Source organism: Notamacropus eugenii, chromosome 3 (genome assembly GCF_028372415.1).
Source record: "Notamacropus eugenii isolate mMacEug1 chromosome 3, mMacEug1.pri_v2, whole genome shotgun sequence".
In the NCBI taxonomy this organism is placed as follows: domain Eukaryota; kingdom Metazoa; phylum Chordata; class Mammalia; order Diprotodontia; family Macropodidae; genus Notamacropus; species Notamacropus eugenii.
Window position 1 is genome coordinate 263,415,815 of NC_092874.1, and position 20,682 is coordinate 263,436,496.

A 20,682-nucleotide genomic window follows, 5' to 3' on the forward strand; every position below is an offset into this window, starting at 1 on the left:
GTGTGATCTTGGACAAGTCATTTTACTTTTGTGAGTTTCACTTTTCTCACCTCTAAATTAATTGGGGGCTTGAAGTACATGACTGTTAAAGTTCCTTTCAGTCCAAGATTTTAAGATTCTAAGAGACTATGTTACCTGTGAAAGCCTGCCTTATAGTATATGGAAACTTTATGCTAAAGACTTGGGCAGGAAGAATTGGAAGAAGAGATGGAAATGTGATATTGTCACAGGGATTGGTTTTGAACTTATGGATAGGAGGCAGTGGAAAGAGTAATGACCGGAATCAGGGAATGAGTTCAAATCCTGCCATAGGTGATTGTTTCCTTTTGACCTTAGGAAAGTTACTTAACCTCTTAGGCTTTCAGTTTTCTCATCCACAAAATGAAGGGATTTGTTGATGACCTCTGAAGTTGCTCCAAATTCTAGATCTGTATTCTAAGAACATATCTTGGAATCTGTTTCTTCATATATGAAACAAGAGCCTCCAGATGACCTAAAACTAGATGACCTCTAAAGTTGGCCTTCTAGTTTTTGACTGATAGATGACAGATAGGTAAAAGATAGGTGATAGGTAGATAGATGATAGACAGATTATAGTTATATGATAGATGGAGCAACTAATTGACACACTCTTTACAGGATCATTGGTAGTATTAATTTTATCATTATGACCAGAACAAGAAGTAAAAAAGGGACTGAGGGTGAGGTTAAAGTGTTAAGTGGTACAGTGGATGGCAAGATGGCCAAGGTAGACAGTTGCATGGGACATTGAGGGATGGTCCAGTGGTCTGGTCTGAAGCTTGGGAACTGACTAAATGTGAACATGCTTAGACACATCAATCAAAGTAGTTCAATCCCAAGGTGGTTTATTCCATAATTCTCATAGGGACTAGAACAGAGCAGAAGAATGAGGGAAGGGGAAATATTTGATGTTTTCCTGTTCTAAGTAAATACTAGTAATCCAAAATAAAATGAATGTTTGAATGAACAAAATGAATTAATGAAGAACAGTAGCACCCTTTGGCCTTCTTTAGACTTTTCCCCTCTTTTTCTTTGGGGAAGCCATTTCATATAAGAAATTGTTAATAAAATGGCATCAACCCTGGAAGTTTGAAGTGCAAAGGTATATGGCCATCAGTAGAGAACACAGAAAGTTTTAAAAACATTCAATCCTCCAGTTATGGGTGATGGCACAGGGTAACCTATGACAGCACAGTTTGTAAACTCAGCTTAGAAAATGAATATTTGAAATAAAAGGTGATAGGCTTCCTAGAAGAGGCTTTGTTGCTTACTAATCAAACCTACCTGAGGTGTCAGACATCACCTTCTTAAGCATGGATCTTTCACTTTTACCTGAAAGTCAAACTAGAAGAGAGAGAGGGGAAGGGAGGAAGGGTGGGGGGGAAGGAGAATCAAAAGACTGATTGAATGCTCTTGGTAAACCAGGACCTTAGTAGCTTTCCAAACAGATGGAAATGAAGTAATCCATTTGGATCATAATGGTGCATTTTTAACTGTGTTACAAAGTACAATTTTCAGTTTTGTAAATGAATATAAGGAATACAACCACTTTCTTCCGTTAATAATATTTTTCCCCATCTCCTTTCTTTCAGAGAAAGAATGTGCCTCTTTTCCTCAGTGTTGGTTTGCTAACGTTTTGGGGAACCTCACTTCTGGGAGCCCGCCTATACTGGATGGGAAACAAGCCACCAAGCTTCTCCAACTCGGATAACCCTGCAGCTGATTCAGACAGCATCGTGGCACGCACTTTGACTTTCCTTTACTTGCCAACCAAGAACCTCTGGCTATTGTTATGCCCAGATACTCTCAGCTTTGATTGGTCTATGGATGCAGTACCACTGATAAAAACCATCTGTGACTGGAGAAATCTCCACACTGTGGCCTTCTATACTGGACTCTTTCTCCTTGCGTACTTTAGCCTGAGGAGCCCAAGCACCAAGAGAGAGTGCAATGGGAAAGCCATTACCAATGGCAGGCAGAATGCAAATGGGCACAGCTGCCACTCAGACGCAGAGTACCGGGACTTGGAGCCTAAGCCCAACTTTGCAGAGAAAGCAGAGAATGGCATTAAAGAGCACGTCCCCCAGGGGTCACTGCTTCCTTCCACAGAGAATATTGTTGTTCTGTCTCTGTCTTTGTTAATAGTCCCCTTTGTCCCTGCCACAAATCTGTTTTTCTATGTTGGCTTTGTAATTGCAGAGCGTGTGCTGTATATACCTAGTATGGGCTTCTGCCTCTTAATTACAGTAGGTGCCAGAGCCCTTTATGTCAAAGCCCAAAAGCGCTTTCTCAAGAGTTTGATTTTTTACGCCACAGGTGCACTAATTATTTTTTACGGACTCAAGACTGCCATCAGGAATGGGGACTGGCAGAACGAGGAGATGCTATATAGGTCAGGGATAAAAGTCAACCCAGCAAAAGGTAATCTTTTATTTATTCATTCATTAATCCATCCATCCATTCATACAGTTACAAATTTGATTTGTCTATCTGTCCTTTACTGTTTTTGTCACGTTTAAGTGAAAAGAAGAAAAAAAGAAAATTGTTTAGCTTTTATTTTGCACTCTGTATACAAGTTTTCCTTCTAAACTAGATGGATCATAAACCAGATTGATAGAACCATTCAGTGTTTCTATAATTAAAATATAGAACTGTGTCCCCATGGACCTGAATAAGTTTGCTCAAAGTGATCAAGACTTCTATAGAATTTGGAGAGCATGTTTGGTACCTTGATTCAATATGTGAAAGGAGACTGAATAGTTGGTATTGCCTCTTGAGTCAAAGGGCTTGGATTTGTTTTTTGCCTCCATGACTTTGGCCAAGTCCCTGGATTGCCATCTTTTCATTTATAAAGTGAGGGGTTGGACTAACTAGCCTCTAAAATCCTTCCCAGCCCTAGATCTGTGGTCTCATGAACATCTCTTTACTGTAGTCTTCTTATCTGTTAATATTCCTGGCAAATAATAGATACTTAATAAATGTTCATTGATTGGTATAGTCTTGACATCCTCAGATATCTCTTCTGGCTCTAGACCTATGATTGTAATCTTAGAAAGATCCTTTTTTTCACATACTAAAAATTCGCTTATCCCACTTTCATTTACTATGGTGCTAATGTTTTCAAAGTATTATTTGAGGTGTTAACTATAAGACACATTAAAGTCTTGAAAAGATTTGGATCTAAAATTGGCCCTGGATCTTCGAAATCATATCTCCAGGTGTCGATGTGCCCATGTGACAGGAATTAGTCTAATGGTTTTCTACCAGACAGAATAATTAAGGTGTTACCAAATTCTTCTCAAATTGCTCTTGTTTAAGAATTACTAATTGCTTTGGGGAGATGACTCACTTATCATGTAGCAAAAGGGCTGTTATATGTTTGAACTTTTTCCTAATTCAGAAAAGGAAATCAACTCTGGCATACATCACCAGAGGAAAAAATTAATAAATAAAAGCATTTGGATTTGAGGTGTTTTTGAATGATCCACATCTGTTACTATGGGTTACTCTTGTGTAGGGAATTAAATGATGAATAAGAATAGGAAACACACAGTGGGAATAACTATGTTTCGAGTGCAGAAAGATGGCTTACTAAATTAGGCCAAAGATTCTGATTCTGCACTAGCATTTTGTTTTTAAAATCTTAAACCACTTTTTCTTGCATTTGGCGTTCATGACTTTGGTTGCTCGTCAGTTGATGTTACATGTGTATTTGTGAAACACAAGTATTTTCCTTGATACTGATTTCATCTTTTTTTTTCCTTTTTTGATGATTTTAATCTAATTTTCCCAAGTCAATCTTGTATGGTGGGAAGACCGCTGGACTTGAAAGCACAAGAACTGGGTTCAGATTTTGTCACAGACTAACTGTGTGATCTTGGAAAAGTCAGTTAATATTTTTTAACCTTTCCTTTCCGTACCTCATCTGTGAACTGGGAATAATAATATTCATATTACCTGACTGGCAGCTAAATGACACAGTGGACAGGGTGTTGGGCCTGAAGTCAATATGACTCATTTTCCTGAGTTCAAATCTGGCCTCAGACACTTACTCACTGTGTGACCCTGGGCAAGTCACTTAACCCTGTTTGCCTCACTTTCCTCATCTGTAAAATGAGCTGGAGAAGTAAATGGTGAACCCATCCAGTATCTTTGCCAAGGAAACCCAAAATGCGGTCACAAAGAGTCAGGCATGACTGAAAATGACTGACCAACACAACCTGCCTCTGTGTATGTGTGTGTGTATGTGTGTGTGTGTGTGTGTGTATGTGTATGGTGTATATGTATATGAGTAAGGGGGAGGGAAAATGTGAAGTACTTTGTAAAAATTCAACTACTGTATGGTGTATTCCAAAAGTCTTAGTGTAATTTTAAACTTTAATAGCCCCAAACTATACTTCTAAGGCCTTTGGGATACCCTGTATGTGACTGAATTTTCATGATCATTCTTTCTCAAAAGGGGCAGTATGGTGTAGTGGTTAGAGAGCTGGCTGGCCTCAGGGCAATAAAGACTTAAGTTTAAGTCTCATCTCTCATAGCTAGTGGCTCAGTGAGATTGGACAAGTCACTCAATCTCTTGATTCCTTCCGAAACCTTTCTAAGACTCTAAGTCACAAAGAAGGTGAGAGTTCTGCATTAGCTGAAGAACTTACTTACTAAGAGCTCCCTGTGCTGATGGAATCACAAACCTGGATGCTGAAGAAAAAAAAAATCTGCCTGTACATAAATATTGGAGGACTTAACTTGTGCAGGAAGCCATACTTAACTCTGGAGTATTTAGTTCATGTCTATATTATTTTACCCATTTGATAGAACAAGTACATTGGGGACAGCTCCTCATTCTCTATTGGCCAACAAACCCAAGGAAAGCCACAGAGAAAATAGACCTTGGCAGGTTCAGCCAGCAAACATAAATGTTTTCTTAAGCAGAGTTCTAATTACCTACACTCCAATAGAGTTGATTAAAGAAAAATAGATAGCAGGGATTCCACAGGAGAGCTCAGGCACTTAAAAGGGGCCAGTATTTACCATTACTGAGCGCTATCTGAAGGGGAAGAAAAGCCTTCCTGTGGCTTTTCTCATTAGTGAGTTCTGCCCAGGTTATTGATCATCTGAACTCAAATCCTCCTACTAAAAGAAATCTTAAGAGTTTGCCGTGGAATGTTATTCCTTTGAAAATGGCGTGTGAGTATGTATATGAAGGGGCTTCCCTGTACTTAGAAACTGCTTTTCTCTGATTCTCTTGGCACATAATGAGATGCCTTCCAACTCTCTGATTTTATGACACTATGATAAACTCAAGGAAATTGAAAAAAAGTCAATCTGTAAATCATTTTGCACATCCAGGGTCAAGGAGGATACTGTGACTAATTTTGCCTAGCTATGTTGAACATGCTTCAGTGATGTACACACATTATGTCAATGAAATATTATAACCTATTACACTATTTGCTACTTTCTTCTGTTGATTTTTTTTGCCATATTTATTTATTAGTATTCATTAGGCCAATTGGATGAATAAAACACTCCCCTCCTCCCCATAATAGTCTGGTGTGATAAAAAGAATATTGATACAAAGGACCAGTCAAAAGGCCTAGGTTCAAATTTGAGATCTGTGACTTCCTAGCTAGGTGACATTGTGGGATTCCCTTCTGTTTCATGGGGCTCTTTTCCTTTACCTCTAAAATAAAGGGATTAGAGATAATAATTTTCAAGTATCTTCCAGCTTCAAATACTTATGACTGTAACTTTCATCCACTTTCATCCATTTCATCAGAGGTGCCCAATGATTATTAAATGAATAAATGCCACTGGTATATATGTGTATATGTATATACATATATGCACACATACATACATGCACATAGATATTTATATACCATACATACACATATAATATGTATATATTTATAAATATATATGCATATATATGTGTCTATATACATATGTATGTATACACACATGCACATACATATATACTAACATTATAAAGCACCCACTATGTATCAGTCACTCTGCTAAACACTTTGTAATTATCATCTCATTTGATTTTTAAAAGAACCTTGGGACATAGGTGCGGTTATTACTTGCATTTTACAAATGAGGAAACTGAGATGAACAGAGATTAAGTGATTTACCCAGGATTATAGATAGTGTCTGAAAATAATTCAATTCACATCTTCTTAAGTCTTGGCTTAGCATATTAGACATTGTACGACCTAGCCCTGCCCACCCTCAATTTCTTTCTCTCTTTCCCACCTATCTTCCCTCCCTCATTCTCTCTCCTCCTCCTCCTTCTTTCTCTCTTCACACATAAGCCTATATGTATTCATGTATGTGTGTATATATACACACATGTGTATATGTATGTATGTGCCTATAATGTCAGCTAGCTAATAAGTTACAGAGCTGAAATTCAAACCAAGGTCCTGTGACTAGCTCTTTTTATCATGCCAAAGTATTCTAGTGGGTGTGTGTGTGTGCTTTATTCACCCCATTTATACACATATATGTTTATGTACATAATTATACATATACAATCAGGTAACGATTGACCATCGCTGCTTTGACCAGGAATTCCAGAGGAGGTCAAGCTTATGTGTCATGGAATCCCAAGAAAAGGCAGAAAATATGTTCCCTTCTGTGGTGATATTTAAAATCTAATTAGAGAAGTGACTTACACTAGAGAATAAACTGAAGGAAATACATAGCACACCTGAGTTGTGTGCCTAAGATATTTAAAAATGAGTACCCGCGTAGGTGCCTGGTACACATTACAGTGGCATGGCCTCATTTTGGATTCAACGCCCATCTTTTGTAACATGAATTTGATTTTGATATAAGGTTCGTTCTTTAAAGTGCTCCAATTTCTCTGATCATAAAAATGGGGATGATGGGCCGATCACTGGGGAATATTCCAGTTTAGCTATGCTGTGGGAGTAAATCAGGCAGTTCTGGAAACCAATGACACTGGTATTACCATGTTTGGTATCATCAGGGACATAGGGAAGGCCATAGCAACTGGCTTCTTATGTTGTCTGAGGTAATCTGGACGAAACGTGAGAATCTGTGTAGGGAAAGAAATAACAATCCTCTGGGATTTGGAGCAATGTTTTCCAATTAATTTTAGTTGCTTGGTTTACTCTCTATTTTTTTTTTTTATCAATATACAAAGCACTTAGCAATTCCAATTAGCAAGAGACTTCCTGAAGAGTTAATCTAAGCCGCAAGGTAGATTAAACATCTAACATACTTGGTTTTCTGTAGGCTTATCTCCAATTATAGTCATTTCATTGATTAATTTCTTCTTTGGGCTCTTGAAAGCATTAGCAGATTTTGTAGACATTATTCGATGCCTTACAAAAGAACAAGATTTTAAGCCGCTTAAGTCATCAGGGCACAGATCTTTGATCATCTTGTATTTTGTATTGGAAGGGTCTTTGGAATGTATTATAATACATACTGTTATCTGACTTCCTTTGGGAGGCCTGGGTCCAAGAGGTAATGGTCAGTCACTAGCTGATTGTATACAGCTATTTTATATAATAATTGGTGGATAAAACTTGTATTAAATAACCACCACACTACAACTTCAGAGTTCAAGTCTGGATAGTGGAGGAATGATAGTTGATTTTAGACTTCTCAAACCACAAGTACCACCTCATTAGCAGAAAGAAAATGTCAAGAAAATACTAGGCAAAGTTGATTGCTGTACCTTAGTAGTGTCTAAATGACTGTTTATATGTTTGCATTTTTGTTTGAGGAAGAGAGGAATGTTCTCTTTGGTTACTGGAGCAATGAAGATGCCACAGAATCTTTGGAATTTTCATTCCCTTTTTAATGAGTGGTTGAGATAATGGAATTGGACTAGCATTTGTAAAAGGAAAAAAAATTCCAAGTACATAACAGAGCCTTCCATGGTAATGAATACCCTGATCGAGGAATTATGGGAGTAGCATTTCAATGGGGAAATATCATAATGTGGCTGAAATCAAGAAAAAGGAACTACTCCTGAAGTTATGTTTGTGTTACATGCATTTCCTAACTCAGTTACACATTTTTTTCTTTGCCATATATCGCATGCCCCTTAAGTTGACTGAAAAAGGGAAGTCCTGCTTAAAAATAAAAACAAACAAAACAAACATACAGCAGAACTTCAAAAAGCAAACCACTAACTAATTTAACACATGCTTCGCATTCAATCAGGGCTTGGCCCTCATCAGTTGGAGCAAACTGAATGACAATCCTTTCCTGTTGTCTAAAATTTCCAGGATAATGGAATGACCATATTAATTAATTAACACCCATTCACATAGAGAGATAAAGGAGTAAGGTGGAGAGAGACAACTTTTATATTGGAAAGATCAGTCTCCAAGTTCAACGTCTGACATACACTGGCTACAGGACCCTAGGCAGGGAAGGTAAAACCCTAGAACCCAGAGAGCTCTCTCATACAGTTAGTTAGAGAGGAACCAATTTGTGTTAATTGGCGACTACCTCTACCATGTAAGCTTTCTAAACACATGAAATGACAAACCTCCCTTATCCCTGAAAATATGCTTATAGCTGTCATGGATAAAAATTGAATAAATGCAAGTTGGAAAGAGCTAGTTAGCTAACTGGAGTCTAATTTATGAATATGCTGTTAGTAACTTCCACCTTCCTATTTATAGAGCCATTCATGATTTTTTGCTAATGATGATATGTTTGAATTTTTCATAAGAATGTTTTCATTTTATGACTTATTTTTTGGCAGAATTTCAGGCTCAGATACTCATTCTCACATATTGGGTTATATCTAGCATCTTAACTTTAAGCCTCAGAATGAGATTTTTTTTCCCCAATGAATTAGACATAAAACTTTAATTTATTAATAATTGGATCTTAGTATTTTCTTTTTAGCATGGATACATGGTGGTGCAGTGGATATAGTGCCAGGTCTGCAATCAGGAAGCCTCATCTTCATGAGTTCAAATTCAGAGGCATACTAGCTATGTGACTCCAGGCAAGTCATTTAACCCTGTTTTCATCAACTGTAAAAATGATCTGGGAAAGAAAATGACAAACCACTCCAATATCCTTGCTAAGAAAACCCCAAATGCTATCACAAAGAGTCATATATGACTAGTGAAATGACTAACCAAGTAGTTGGAAATTACTGAGAAATGACAACAGCAATCTATACATGCCCATCTTAACTGACATCAAGGGTACTAAAGTGAGTGCAGAATATCATTTCACTAATATTAGAAAAATCAAGCAAATTAAAATAAGTATTACTAAATTTATAGATCTAACACAAATTTGTTAAGATGTTGTAAACAGTAAGCACTTAGCAAATTTTCATTGATTGTTGAATCAATTAAGGCAAGAAATGTTTTTTTTTTTTTTGGTTGCTAATATGGTGGCTACAGAATCTTTAGAATTTTTATTCCCTTTTATTGTCTTTACTGAGTGATTAAGATAATGGTATTGGACTCAGAAGAGTCAGTTGAATGGCAAATTTGGCAATAATATTCTGGATTTTATCAACTAGAGTAAGTATTCTTAACTTTTTTTGTACGTTTTAGATTCTTTGTATATCTGTTGAAGTCTGTGGACCCCTTTTCAGAATTACCCTTTTAAATGCATAAAAATAAAAGATACAATTTCAAAATATAATAATTACATTAAAATACAGATGTAATTTTGTTTTCCCCATCCAGTTTCACTGACCCAGTGAAATGTGGACCCCATGTTAAGAACTTCTTTCTTAGAATATTCCAAATCTGACATTTTCTCTTTCTTGTAGTGTATTTTCAATATCCTTCCCTGATTACAGATAAGTTTCACATGGTTTCAAGTTTCATATACATTCAGAGAAAAACAATCAAAGCGCTTAACAACTTTCAAACATATATATGCCAGAGACTTAGAGCTTTACTTTTGAAAACAGTTTAAAATTGAAGAAAATTTAAACTAAGATGGAAGTAAAGTCACTATGGACTTTGCATCCTGCAAATTTTTTGTTTTCCCAAAATAGATATTCCTTTTCAGAAATTCCTGAGCATAATAGAATGTGATTTTAAAGAATTTTAGAGTTGGAAGGCATCTCAGAGGCTTTGTAGTCCAATCTAGGAGTTTTCTCTATGATATCTCCAATAATTATTCATACAAGACTTCATGATAATCACTAGTGAAAATGAGATACACTCATTGTTAAAGCAGCACATTCCATTTGTCATCTTGGTTAAGTCATTTTTTCAGTCGTGTCTGACTCTCTGTGACTACATTTGGTATTTTCTTGGCAAAGATACTAGAGTAGTTTGCCATTTCCCTTTCTGACTCATTTTACAGATAAGGAAACGGAGGCATGTAGGGTTAAGTAGCTGCCCAGGGTCACACATCTAGTAAGCATATGAAGCGAGATTTGAACTCATGAAGATAAGTTCTGTATTCACTGTGCTTTATTCACTGTGCCACCTACTTGCCCACATCCACTTAAGATCAACTCTAATCATTAGAATCCTTTGCCTTACATTGAGTCTAAATCTATATCACTACTATTTCCACTTGTTCTGCCTTGTGGAGCTAAGGAGAATGAGAATGATTCTGCTTATGTACAAATCCCTCAAAAAAAAAGTTTTTCTCTGAAGTATCGAGGCTAAGTATCTGATGCTTGTAAGAAATAGGCAGGAGTGTTTTTTGGTAAAGACCCTGTTTACTTAAAGGTTTCAAAAAGCTGAAGCTTCCAAGTCAGTAGGAACCAAAACCAGCTATGGAGCACATATTTCTAAGATCTTCTGTCAGTTAAAGGAGTTATTTTGCATTCTGGAAGTTTTGAGGGAGTATCCTGGCTTTAAGAAGAACCTTTAGTCAGTAAAGAAAGGAAGTCCTAAAAATATTTCTGAAAGCACATGGAAGGTTACTGGAAAATTTGTTAGAAAACTGTGTCCCTGTTTTGAATATAGATTTTTGTTTTAATAATTAGTTCAAATGATATTTCTGATTGGTGTTTATTAAGAATTAGTTATGCATGTTATAAAGCTGTAGCTTACTAATAAAGTTTTTATTTATTTAAGATAGTGGGTGGTAATTGAATTTCTTAGCCCCATTCTCCAGGGAGAATTGGTTGAATAATCTAAGCTATTAAGTTTACCATCTGCACCCATGCAAAATGCATTTGGTAAAAACATGAGTGGAAATAACTGAGAAAACTAACGTACAATGAAGGATTCCATCATGGGAATCATGACATCTTTCACTAACCAGATTTATAGGAAGAACTGCATATTTGTGGGCAGTGAATATGCAGGGGATCTCATTTAATTCTCATTTATTCTCAGAGCTAATTTAGAAAATTAAAAACTTTCAAATTGGCAAGTGGGAATTATTTCTAGAACATTGTTTTTAAATGGTCATTTCTATTGATTCTGAGGCTTTGGAGGAAGCAAATTATAAGATACTTATGCCTGACAGATAGATTAGTTTGAAAATATTTTCATTCTCTAATTATTTTTGGAATCAGAGTTAGAGCTAGAAAGATCTCAGAAAACATAGCTCTATGACATCTAAAAAGTTCAAGAGATATAGTTTCTATGTGATTCCATAGTAACTAATAATTTTATTCATTATGTTACCATATTATTAAGAAAAAGGAATGGTCATTTGGCCATCTCTCTCTTTGACCAAAGATGAGTCATGGTGTTGGGCTAACTGTATATATGCCCTTAGAAGAGTGGGTATTCCTGAAGGTGGCAATCAACTTTGATTAGTTAACATTTAATGAGAATGAATGTTATAATGAGGTGTGCTTATTCTAAAGAGGGTCTTAAGGTACTTGACACTGAGCATCCAAACCTTAGATTTATCAGTTTTCATATCACCTTTCTGATGAAAGGGAGAATCCATATTTTCCCAGACCTATCTGAGTAAATAAAATGATCAGGAATCTGCCTATTCACCAAAACTTAGAATTTCTTTACTGTCTTTGATTAGATCTTAGCCATCTTGAACAGGTAAGTCTTCGAGCAAGACTTCCCACATTGGTTGATTTCTGGATGAGGATGTAGAAAAGTGGAAAAAAAAAAAAACTTTGTCCTAATTCACTAATTAATTATTAATACATTATAGAAATAATCATCTCATTTTGTTGTCCAGTCATTTTCAGTCATCTGACTCTTCGTGATCCCATTTGAGATTTTCTTGATAAGATATTCTAGTGGTTTGCCATTTCCTTCTCCAGCTCATTTTACAGATGAGGAAATTGAGGTAAACAGAGTGAAGGGAATTACCCAGGTCACATAGCTAGAAAGTGTCTGAGACCAGATTTGAACTCAGGAATATGAGTTTCTGACTCCAGGTCCAGTGTGCTATCCACTGTATCACTCAGCTGCCCCTCATTTTACAGATAACAAACCTGCGGACAGAGAGTTTGGATGACTTACTTGCATATAGTAAGTGACAGATCCAGGACCTGACTCAGTATACAGATCCCTACTGAACCCTGAACTGGCACACCAGAGTCTATGTGACAGTCTAGAGATCCAGCAAAAACTGAATGTTAACAGAGTTATCTTTTCCCCAGAACTCATTGACCCTAGTTTAGGTGATTGCTGGGTAGAAGAAGTTTTAAGGAAAAGATCCTTTGGACGCATTTTCCTCTATCCAGGCTCAAGTGTCCCAACTGTGTTTTAACACTTAGCATGGCAAGGTACAGTTAGCATCATAAGACCATAGATTTAGGATTAGAAGGAATCTTAGATGTCCTCTCATCCAGCTCCCTTATTTTATTGGTTAGGAAAAGATGCATGGTGCGGGTAGAGTGCTGATTTGGAGGCAGGAAGACCTGGCTTCATATCCTACCTCAGATACTTAGTGATTGTGTGATGATGGGCAAGGCCTTTAGCTTTTCTAAGTCTCAGCTTTCTCATGTGTAAAAGAAAGGGGTTGAAGGGTTGAAGTGCCTTCCGGTGATCCTGGAGTGTGGGTTTTTGTTTTGCTTGACTATGCATATTTATTATAAAGGCCTTCTTCTCTTTTTCCTCCTCCTCTTCTTCCTCCCCCTTTTCTCCCTCTGCTTCTTTTCCTCCCTCCTCTCCTTTTCCTCCCCTTCTTTTTTCTTCCTTTCCTCCTCTTGCCTCTTCCTTTCCTCCTCCTCCTCCTCTTCTTCTTCTTCTCCTTCTTCTTCTTCTTCTTCTTCTTCTTCTTCTCCTGTTCTTTTTCTTCTTCTTCTTCTCCTCCTCCTCCTCCTCCTCCTCCTCCTCCTCCTCCTCCTTCTCCTCCTCCTCCTCCTCCTTCTCCTCCTCCTCCTCCTCCTCCTTCTTCTCCTCCTCCTCCTCCTCCTCCTTCTTCTTCTTCTTCTTCTTCTTCTTCTTCTTCTCCTCTTCCTCTTTCCTCTTCCTCTTCTTATTTTCCCTCTTCTTTTTTCTCTCCCTTTTCTTGTTTCTTTCCCTCATCTTCCCCTTCCCTTTTCCTCTTCCTCCTCTTTTTGCTTCTCCTCCTTTTCTCTCATTTTCTTCCTCCTTCTCCTCTTCCCCTCTCACTTCTCCCTTCTCTCCCTTTTCTTCTTTTCCCTCTCCTCCTTCCCATTTTCTTTCCCCTTCTACTTCTTCCTCTCCCTTTTCCTATTCTTTCCCTTCCCTGTTTCCTCCTCCTCCTATTCCTCCTATTCCTCCTTTTTCCACCTCCTTTTCTTTCTGCCTTTTCTTCTCCCCTTTCTTCTCTCCTTCTTCCTCTTTCTCTTCTCTTTCCTTTCCTTCTCCCTTCTCTTCTCCTTCACTTTCTGCTTTCACATCTTTTCCTCTTTCTACTACTTCTCCCCCTCTTCCCCACCCTTTCCCTCCTTCCTTTTCTTTCCTCCTCCTTCCCCTTTCCCTTCTTTTCTTCCTTCATAGGGGGAGCTTGGAGAAAGAAAAGTTTAATATTTGTTAAGTGAAAAAAAGTAGAAAAAAATGCCCAGAGATATATGTGCTTCGCCTAAGGTCACTCAGGAGATGTGTGGCAGAATGAGGACATGAATCTAGGTCATCTGACTACAAATCTAGGACTCCATCCATAGCAACTAAGTTGAATGTAATCCAATCAATAGAGTTATTGATTTCCTACGGACTAGAGCACTGTCCCTTCTTGCCCTAACTGAGGCCCCCTTTTGAGCATTATAGTGTTGTATAAATGGAAATGTTAGAAAGAGAGGGCATTGGGTGATATAGGAGATGAACTCTCTGGCAGTCAAGTTGTTGAATGCAAAATAGATAACTGAGGATGATTTCTTCTTCCTGAATGAGATATTTGACTGGGATGGAGTAGAGCCTATATCTTTATGATTCTGAGTTTTTCAGAATCTTTAGTGCCAGGCCTAGAAGCCTGTGGGCTACCTGAGTCTTACCTTACCTCTATCGGAGGTCTTCGGCTGGCCAAACCGGATACTCTTATGAGAGAAGAGACCTATCAGAGTCGAACAAGGGTTGAGCTTTATTTCAGGGTCTCGGTTACAAGTGCAGGGGGAATTCTTCCTTAGGAGGGAGCGAAGAATCTCCCAAGGAGGCAAAAATCTTACAATAAGAGATTGGAAGCAGAAGTGTAAGTGGGGAGAGAGGGGGAGGGAAGAGCGGAGAGAGGGAAAGCGGAGCCTTCTGTCCTCACACGTGGCCCCTCTGCCCAAGAGAACTTTCAGGCTTTCCTGACTCCAATTAAGCTCTCCAGCCGCATAGTTTGCATCTGAATACCGTGCCTGTTAGGTAACAATGGGTGTGCCCAGATCCGGGACAGCCTCGAGAGCGGGGATGCTCCTCCCATCACGTATCTCACGGGAAGAGGCGGAAATACACGAGATAGCTTGGTCTCCTCCTCGATTCCCTGTTGTTATTATGGGGGGCCTCGTGAGAACTCTAAGATTTAGAAGTTCCCACCTTTACCCGCCCGAGACTGTCCACATGGAATTGAGCTTCCATTCCCAGCACTTTAGGATATTGAAACATCTTGAGATCATTTCATATCAAAATTTTTTGGTGGAACTGGGCACATTTAACCCAGAGAAGAGAAGACTTTGTTTACAAGTGTCTGCAGAGTTATCGTATATCAGAGGGATTAGATTTTTTCTTCCACTTGGCATAACTAGGAACATTGAGTAGAAGTTGTAGATTTTAGCCCATTGTAAGGGAACATTTCCTAACAACTTGAGCTGTTCAAAAGTGAAAAGGACCAGTTGAATCAGTAGTGGCTTCCTTCTCCGTGGAGGTCTTAATAGAGGTTGAATGTCTCCTTTGTTGGGAATGTTATAGGAGAATATTCCTGTTCTCATGACAGATGGACTTAAATGATACAATAGTGTACTGAGTCTTTCCCCTTCCTGCTTCTTGCTCTCTTTGAGGATAGTGTACATATTTCTTGCCTTTTATCCTGAGGTCAGATGAACTAATAAATAAATAACTTCTCTTCTGAGATTCCATTCAATTCCCCATTAAATGTATTAAATGTCTAACATGTTCAAGGTATTATGAATGTGCTAGATTCTGGGGATACTAAAAGGAATTAAGACTTGGGCTGACATGCTTAAGATGGATTAGATTTAATCTATTCGTCCCCAGAGGGCAAAACTAGGTACCATGATTAGAAAAGTTGTAGGACAGATATAGGCTTGATGGAAGGAAACTCCATCAAAATTAGAGCTGTGAAGTAGGAGATAAGAGAGTCTACTCTACTGGAACTTTTTGGAAAGGATTTGGCAGCTCTGTGGCACAATGGATTGAGTGCTAGACCCCAGATCAAGATTTGTGAGGAAGCAGAAAAATGGAGGCAAAGAGGGCCAGATTGGCTCTAATGAAGTAAAATCAATCTCAAGAGAAACTAATTCATACGTAATTGTTGGTGTTGTCATTTTTTCATTCATGTCCAATTCTTCATGGCATCTTGGGAGTTTTCTTGGAAGAGATACCATAATAGTTTCCATATTCTTCCACAGCTTATTTTACAGGTGTGGTGCTGGGGTAAATGGGATTAAGTGACTTGCCCAGGGTCCCACACTTAGTATCTGAGGCCAGATTTGAACTTAGGCAAATGAGTCTTCTGGATTCCTGACCTGGTCCTCTATCTACCGTGCCACCTAGCAATCTATTCATAAGGTGGCCACTAATCCGTAATTAAGGATCCCTGTGGGTCACAGATTGACTCAGTTTTAAAATGAAGTATTATCTGTGTTTTCTTGTATATTTTTATTCATTTTGTTAAATATTTTCCTGTTACATTTTAATCTGGCTCAGACATACTTGGAAGATTTGTGGGCTGCAAGTGGTCCTTTGTTTGTGTATGGCACCTTCTGTGTAAAGGATCTGGAGATAAAATTCCAGTATAAGAATTTTTAGTGTAGATTAGAGCTAGACTATAGAAGACCCAGAAGACGTCGCTTAAGGCATTTGTTTGGTAGGCAATGTGGAACAACCAATAGTTTTTGAATAGATGATGAAGGATTGAATGAAATAATGACATGATTAGTGCAGTAGAAAGAATATGTTTACGTTGGTGGTAAAGAGATAAGCAAGGAGGCATCAATCGGTAGAGTATCACAATTGTCTTGGACCAAGGGAAACAAGGACCTGAACTATGGTGGCTTCAATAAAGAGAAGTTCTTTTCAAGAACTAGTGTGTGGGGTAGAATTGATTGAATTCAGCAACTGAATTCAATCTGAATGACGTGAGGGATGAGGAAGAATAAGGAGTCTCTGATTTCCATCCTAGATGGTTCTGTGGATAGAATATGTAAATTAAGGGCAAGTATGTGTATCGCTATGTGTTTATACACACATATACACATACATATGTATTCTCCCTAATTATATCTGTGTATGTATTTATGTGTGCATGTATGTATTCTCTGAGCTCCATCCCTTTGGGCAGAGTTTGGTTTTGGACATATTGAGTTTAAAATACTGGCTGACTCCCCAGGTAGACATCTATCAGGAAACTGGAAATGTGAGACTGGGTCTCTTGTGTGACTGAGCTTTGGAACTAGAGACTTGTAGGACATCTACTTAAGGCAGTAATTCAAGCTGTGGGCACTGATGAGATTGCTATGGACAAGACTGTAGAGGAAAAAGAAAAGAGAAGTAAGGACATAAGCCTGTTTGACTTTTCTACTTAGAGAGTGGGAGAAGGGGGAGGAAGCCAGGAAAAGGAGCTGTTAGCAGGAAGGAGGAAGTCTAAGGGGAAGCCAGGACTGTGCAGTGTCAGAAGCCAAGGGATGAGACATGACACAAAGATAAGCTATCAGAGTGGAAGCATCACAAACTATTCCACATACGTGTGATAGATCAAGGTGGATGAACTCAGAAAAAAGGGTCATTTGATTTGGCAATGTGACACTCATTAATAACCTTGGAGAGTAATTTCAGTGCTGTGTTAGGGACAGAAACCAGATTTGGCAGTGAAAGAGAAAATGGGATGATTGCTCGTATGGTTAACAGGATCAAGGCTACTTAGAAGGTCAAAGGACAAACTTCCAGTTTTACTTTGCTCTTAGTAAACATAGTGTCCTAGACAGGTTAACACTTAGGTGCTTACTTATGAAGTTTTGATATTATATACATATACGTACATACATACATACATACATACATACACACACATATTTATGCATGTGTATGTGGGATATGTGTGATATATATATGTATGTGTGTGATCTCTCTTTCTCTGCCCCTCCCACACATACACACATACACACTGTATATCTCCTTTCCAAAATAAACAGGCCACTATATTTATGAATAATAATATGAATTGTTTCTAAGGATGATTTCAAGTAGAGTGCACCATAGTAGTTAAAGTTTGATTTAACTGTCAGTACTTATATAAATACTGACAAGAATTTGGGAGTAAATGTGTTTCTAAGCTGCTTTAATGAAAACATTAGCATAGCAATTACTGGTATTGTGCAAATCTCTGCATATCTACATTTTCCTCATCTTTCAAACAGTATGACTTTTGTGAAATGAATAAGGCACTTCTTTATCAAAATGTTATTTACCAGCAAAGAGTTTTCCTTCCCCATCCCTTATTAATAACTCTTTGGGACAGATGATTTCAGAGGGTATTAGAACAGCTAAGCCAATCTCCAGGGCCCCTTGAAGCTTTCAAGTTCTCTGATATATATTTGGGTACTTGTGCAGAAAGACTCATGGGATCAGTGGTCAATGGGATTTCAGTCATCTTGGTGGTAGGAGCTGGTGAATGCTAGTCAGGTTTCTAGGCTCATCTTGTAGCAGTTACTGACTTTTGAAACTTTACAGGGAAATTCTTGGCTCATAGATACATAACACTAGTGATGAAACCATAAGAAAAAATATCCACATTTTGTAATAGGGTATCTCATTTCTTATATGGGTAGTAAGTGCATATTTTATGAGGATAGCATGTCTTATTATCATACTGTTTGGTGGTTTTACTCATCCTGGAATGGACATACATACAAATATGCATACATACATACATGCTTATACACACATACACATATACAATATATATACACATACTATATATAGTGTGTGTATGTACAAGATTTGGAGGAAAATTTCCCTTTTAGGGCATTTGCCATTGTCTGTTGGCATAGTAAGACTAATAAAGGTTTGAACTCACAGGCAAAGGTAACTGGAAACAATGTGATATAATGAAGCAGGTCCCAAAGTGAGGTCCAGGGATTTCTTTCAAGAGGTCTGAAAAAGTCAAAACTATTATCATAATAATACTAAGATATTTTAATTTTGAATACAACAAGTGCTGATAGATACCCACCTAAATTAAATCTCTTGGTGGGAATCTCTAATTATTTTAAGAGTATAAAAGGGTCCTAAGACCACAAAATTTGAGGACTACTGGTCTACTGGACAGACTGCTAGACATGACATTAGCAAGATCTGTGTTGAAATCATCATACCTTTGCGTGAGCATTGGCTAGTCGCTTAACTTCCCTGAGACTCAGTTTTCTCATATGTAAAATGAGAATAACCATACATCAATCCCATCTACCAGGTATTTTGGTACACCTTGAAATTGTTCATTTGGTCCTTTAATCAGGACATCAGATACTTCTTGTGAGGAGTAAATGAAAATAATAGATTTAAGATACTTTGCTTACTTGCTGAGTGCTCTGCAAATGTCAGTAGAGGAGCAGCCTGGCAGAATGTGTAAGGGGGCCAATGTTGGCATCAGGAATGCCCAACCACATTCAACGACTCCTATCACTTAGTAGCTATGTGACTGTAGGCAAGCCATTTAAACTCCATCCACCTCAGTGTCTTCATCTGTATAATAATAATAATAGCACCTACCTTACATGGTTGTTGTGAGAACTCTATGAAATGATATTTGTAAAGCATTTAGCAGAGTAGTTGGCACATAGTAGGTACTTAATTTCTTTCCTGCTTTTTCCCCATAGAATGTATCATTCTATTTGTGATTTTGGGCAAGATCCTTAACTTTCCTGGGTTTCCTTATTTTAAGATGAGGGAATTGGATTAGATGGTCTCTGAGATCCCTTACAGCTCTAAATCAGTGATCCCATGGTCTTTGCCCTTCCTAAATCAAAGTGTTAACCTTTGTTTAACTTTCAAAAGAGTAGTTCTATTTGTTGAGCATGTTGAGTAAAAAATCAGATGTGGAATTTCCTGCACTGAATAGAGAGATGTCAATCATGGTAGGCATGGACAAGATCTTTGCCTTGGAACCAAGTTTGTAAAATGCAACACGTCTGTAACTAATAATTATCCCATATCCTTAAGATTCTTCTTGCACCTTGACCACAATTTGGTGGATTAGTTTTGTTTCAGTGTTAGTAATATTTCTCACAACATCAGCAGAGGTGACTTAGAATGGAAGTTGGACTTGACTAGATTGATGCTAATAACAAGCACAGGTAGATGGTGTAATGGACAGAATGCTAGGCCTGGAATTAGGAAGACTCATTTTCCAGATTCCAAATCTGTCTTCAGATACTGTTTGACCCTAGACAAGTCACTTAAACCTGTTTGCCTCAGTTTCCTCATCTGCAAAATGAGCTGGGAAAAGAAAGGGCAAACCTCTCCGGTATCTTTGCCAAGAAAATCCCAAATGGGGTCATGAAGAGTTGGACATGACTGCAAAAAGACTGAACACACAATGCTTCAAACAAACATTGATTGCAATGTTTTTGGTTTTTTTAGGAAGAATTTTAGAAGTAATCCAGGCTCTTAATAAATAGTTGTGGATTAATTGCTTGATTAAAGTATGCTAATGTAGCTGGCTCTTGCTTTTCCCTTTTTGTGTGTTTTGCAAAGTTATTAATTATTTAATCCTATGTATGAATCTTTTATAGCCAAAAATACAACCATTCTTGAAATCTTCATTGGTTATTCACTTATAAAAAAGAAAATTTTTCTTAGAAACTGTTTCCCCTGTTACCAGTTACCATTGTTCACTGATGAATAATAAAAATAAATAAATAAAGAAATGAAAGAACACTAACTAGCATTTGCATAGCTCCTATTTTGTGCAATGAACTGTGGTAAGTGCCTTACAAATATTTCATTTAATCCTTACAACAACCCTGAGGGGGGCAGCTAGGTGGTGCAGTGATAGAGCACCAGTGCAGGAGTCAGGAGGACCTGAGTTCAGATCTCACCTCAGACACTTGACACTCACTAGCTGTGTGACCTT

The 20,682-nt window shown here is 37.9% G+C and overlaps 1 protein-coding gene across 1 annotated transcript in view; it reads left to right on the forward strand.

Annotated features, from left to right (window-relative positions):
* The window catches only part of TMTC2 (transmembrane O-mannosyltransferase targeting cadherins 2), a 518,935-nt gene that overhangs the window by 262,731 nt on the left and 235,522 nt on the right, over nucleotides 1-20,682 (forward strand). The window contains 1 exon segment of the mRNA XM_072655497.1: nucleotides 1,614-2,442. Coding sequence (XP_072511598.1) covers nucleotides 1,614-2,442 — 829 coding nt within the window.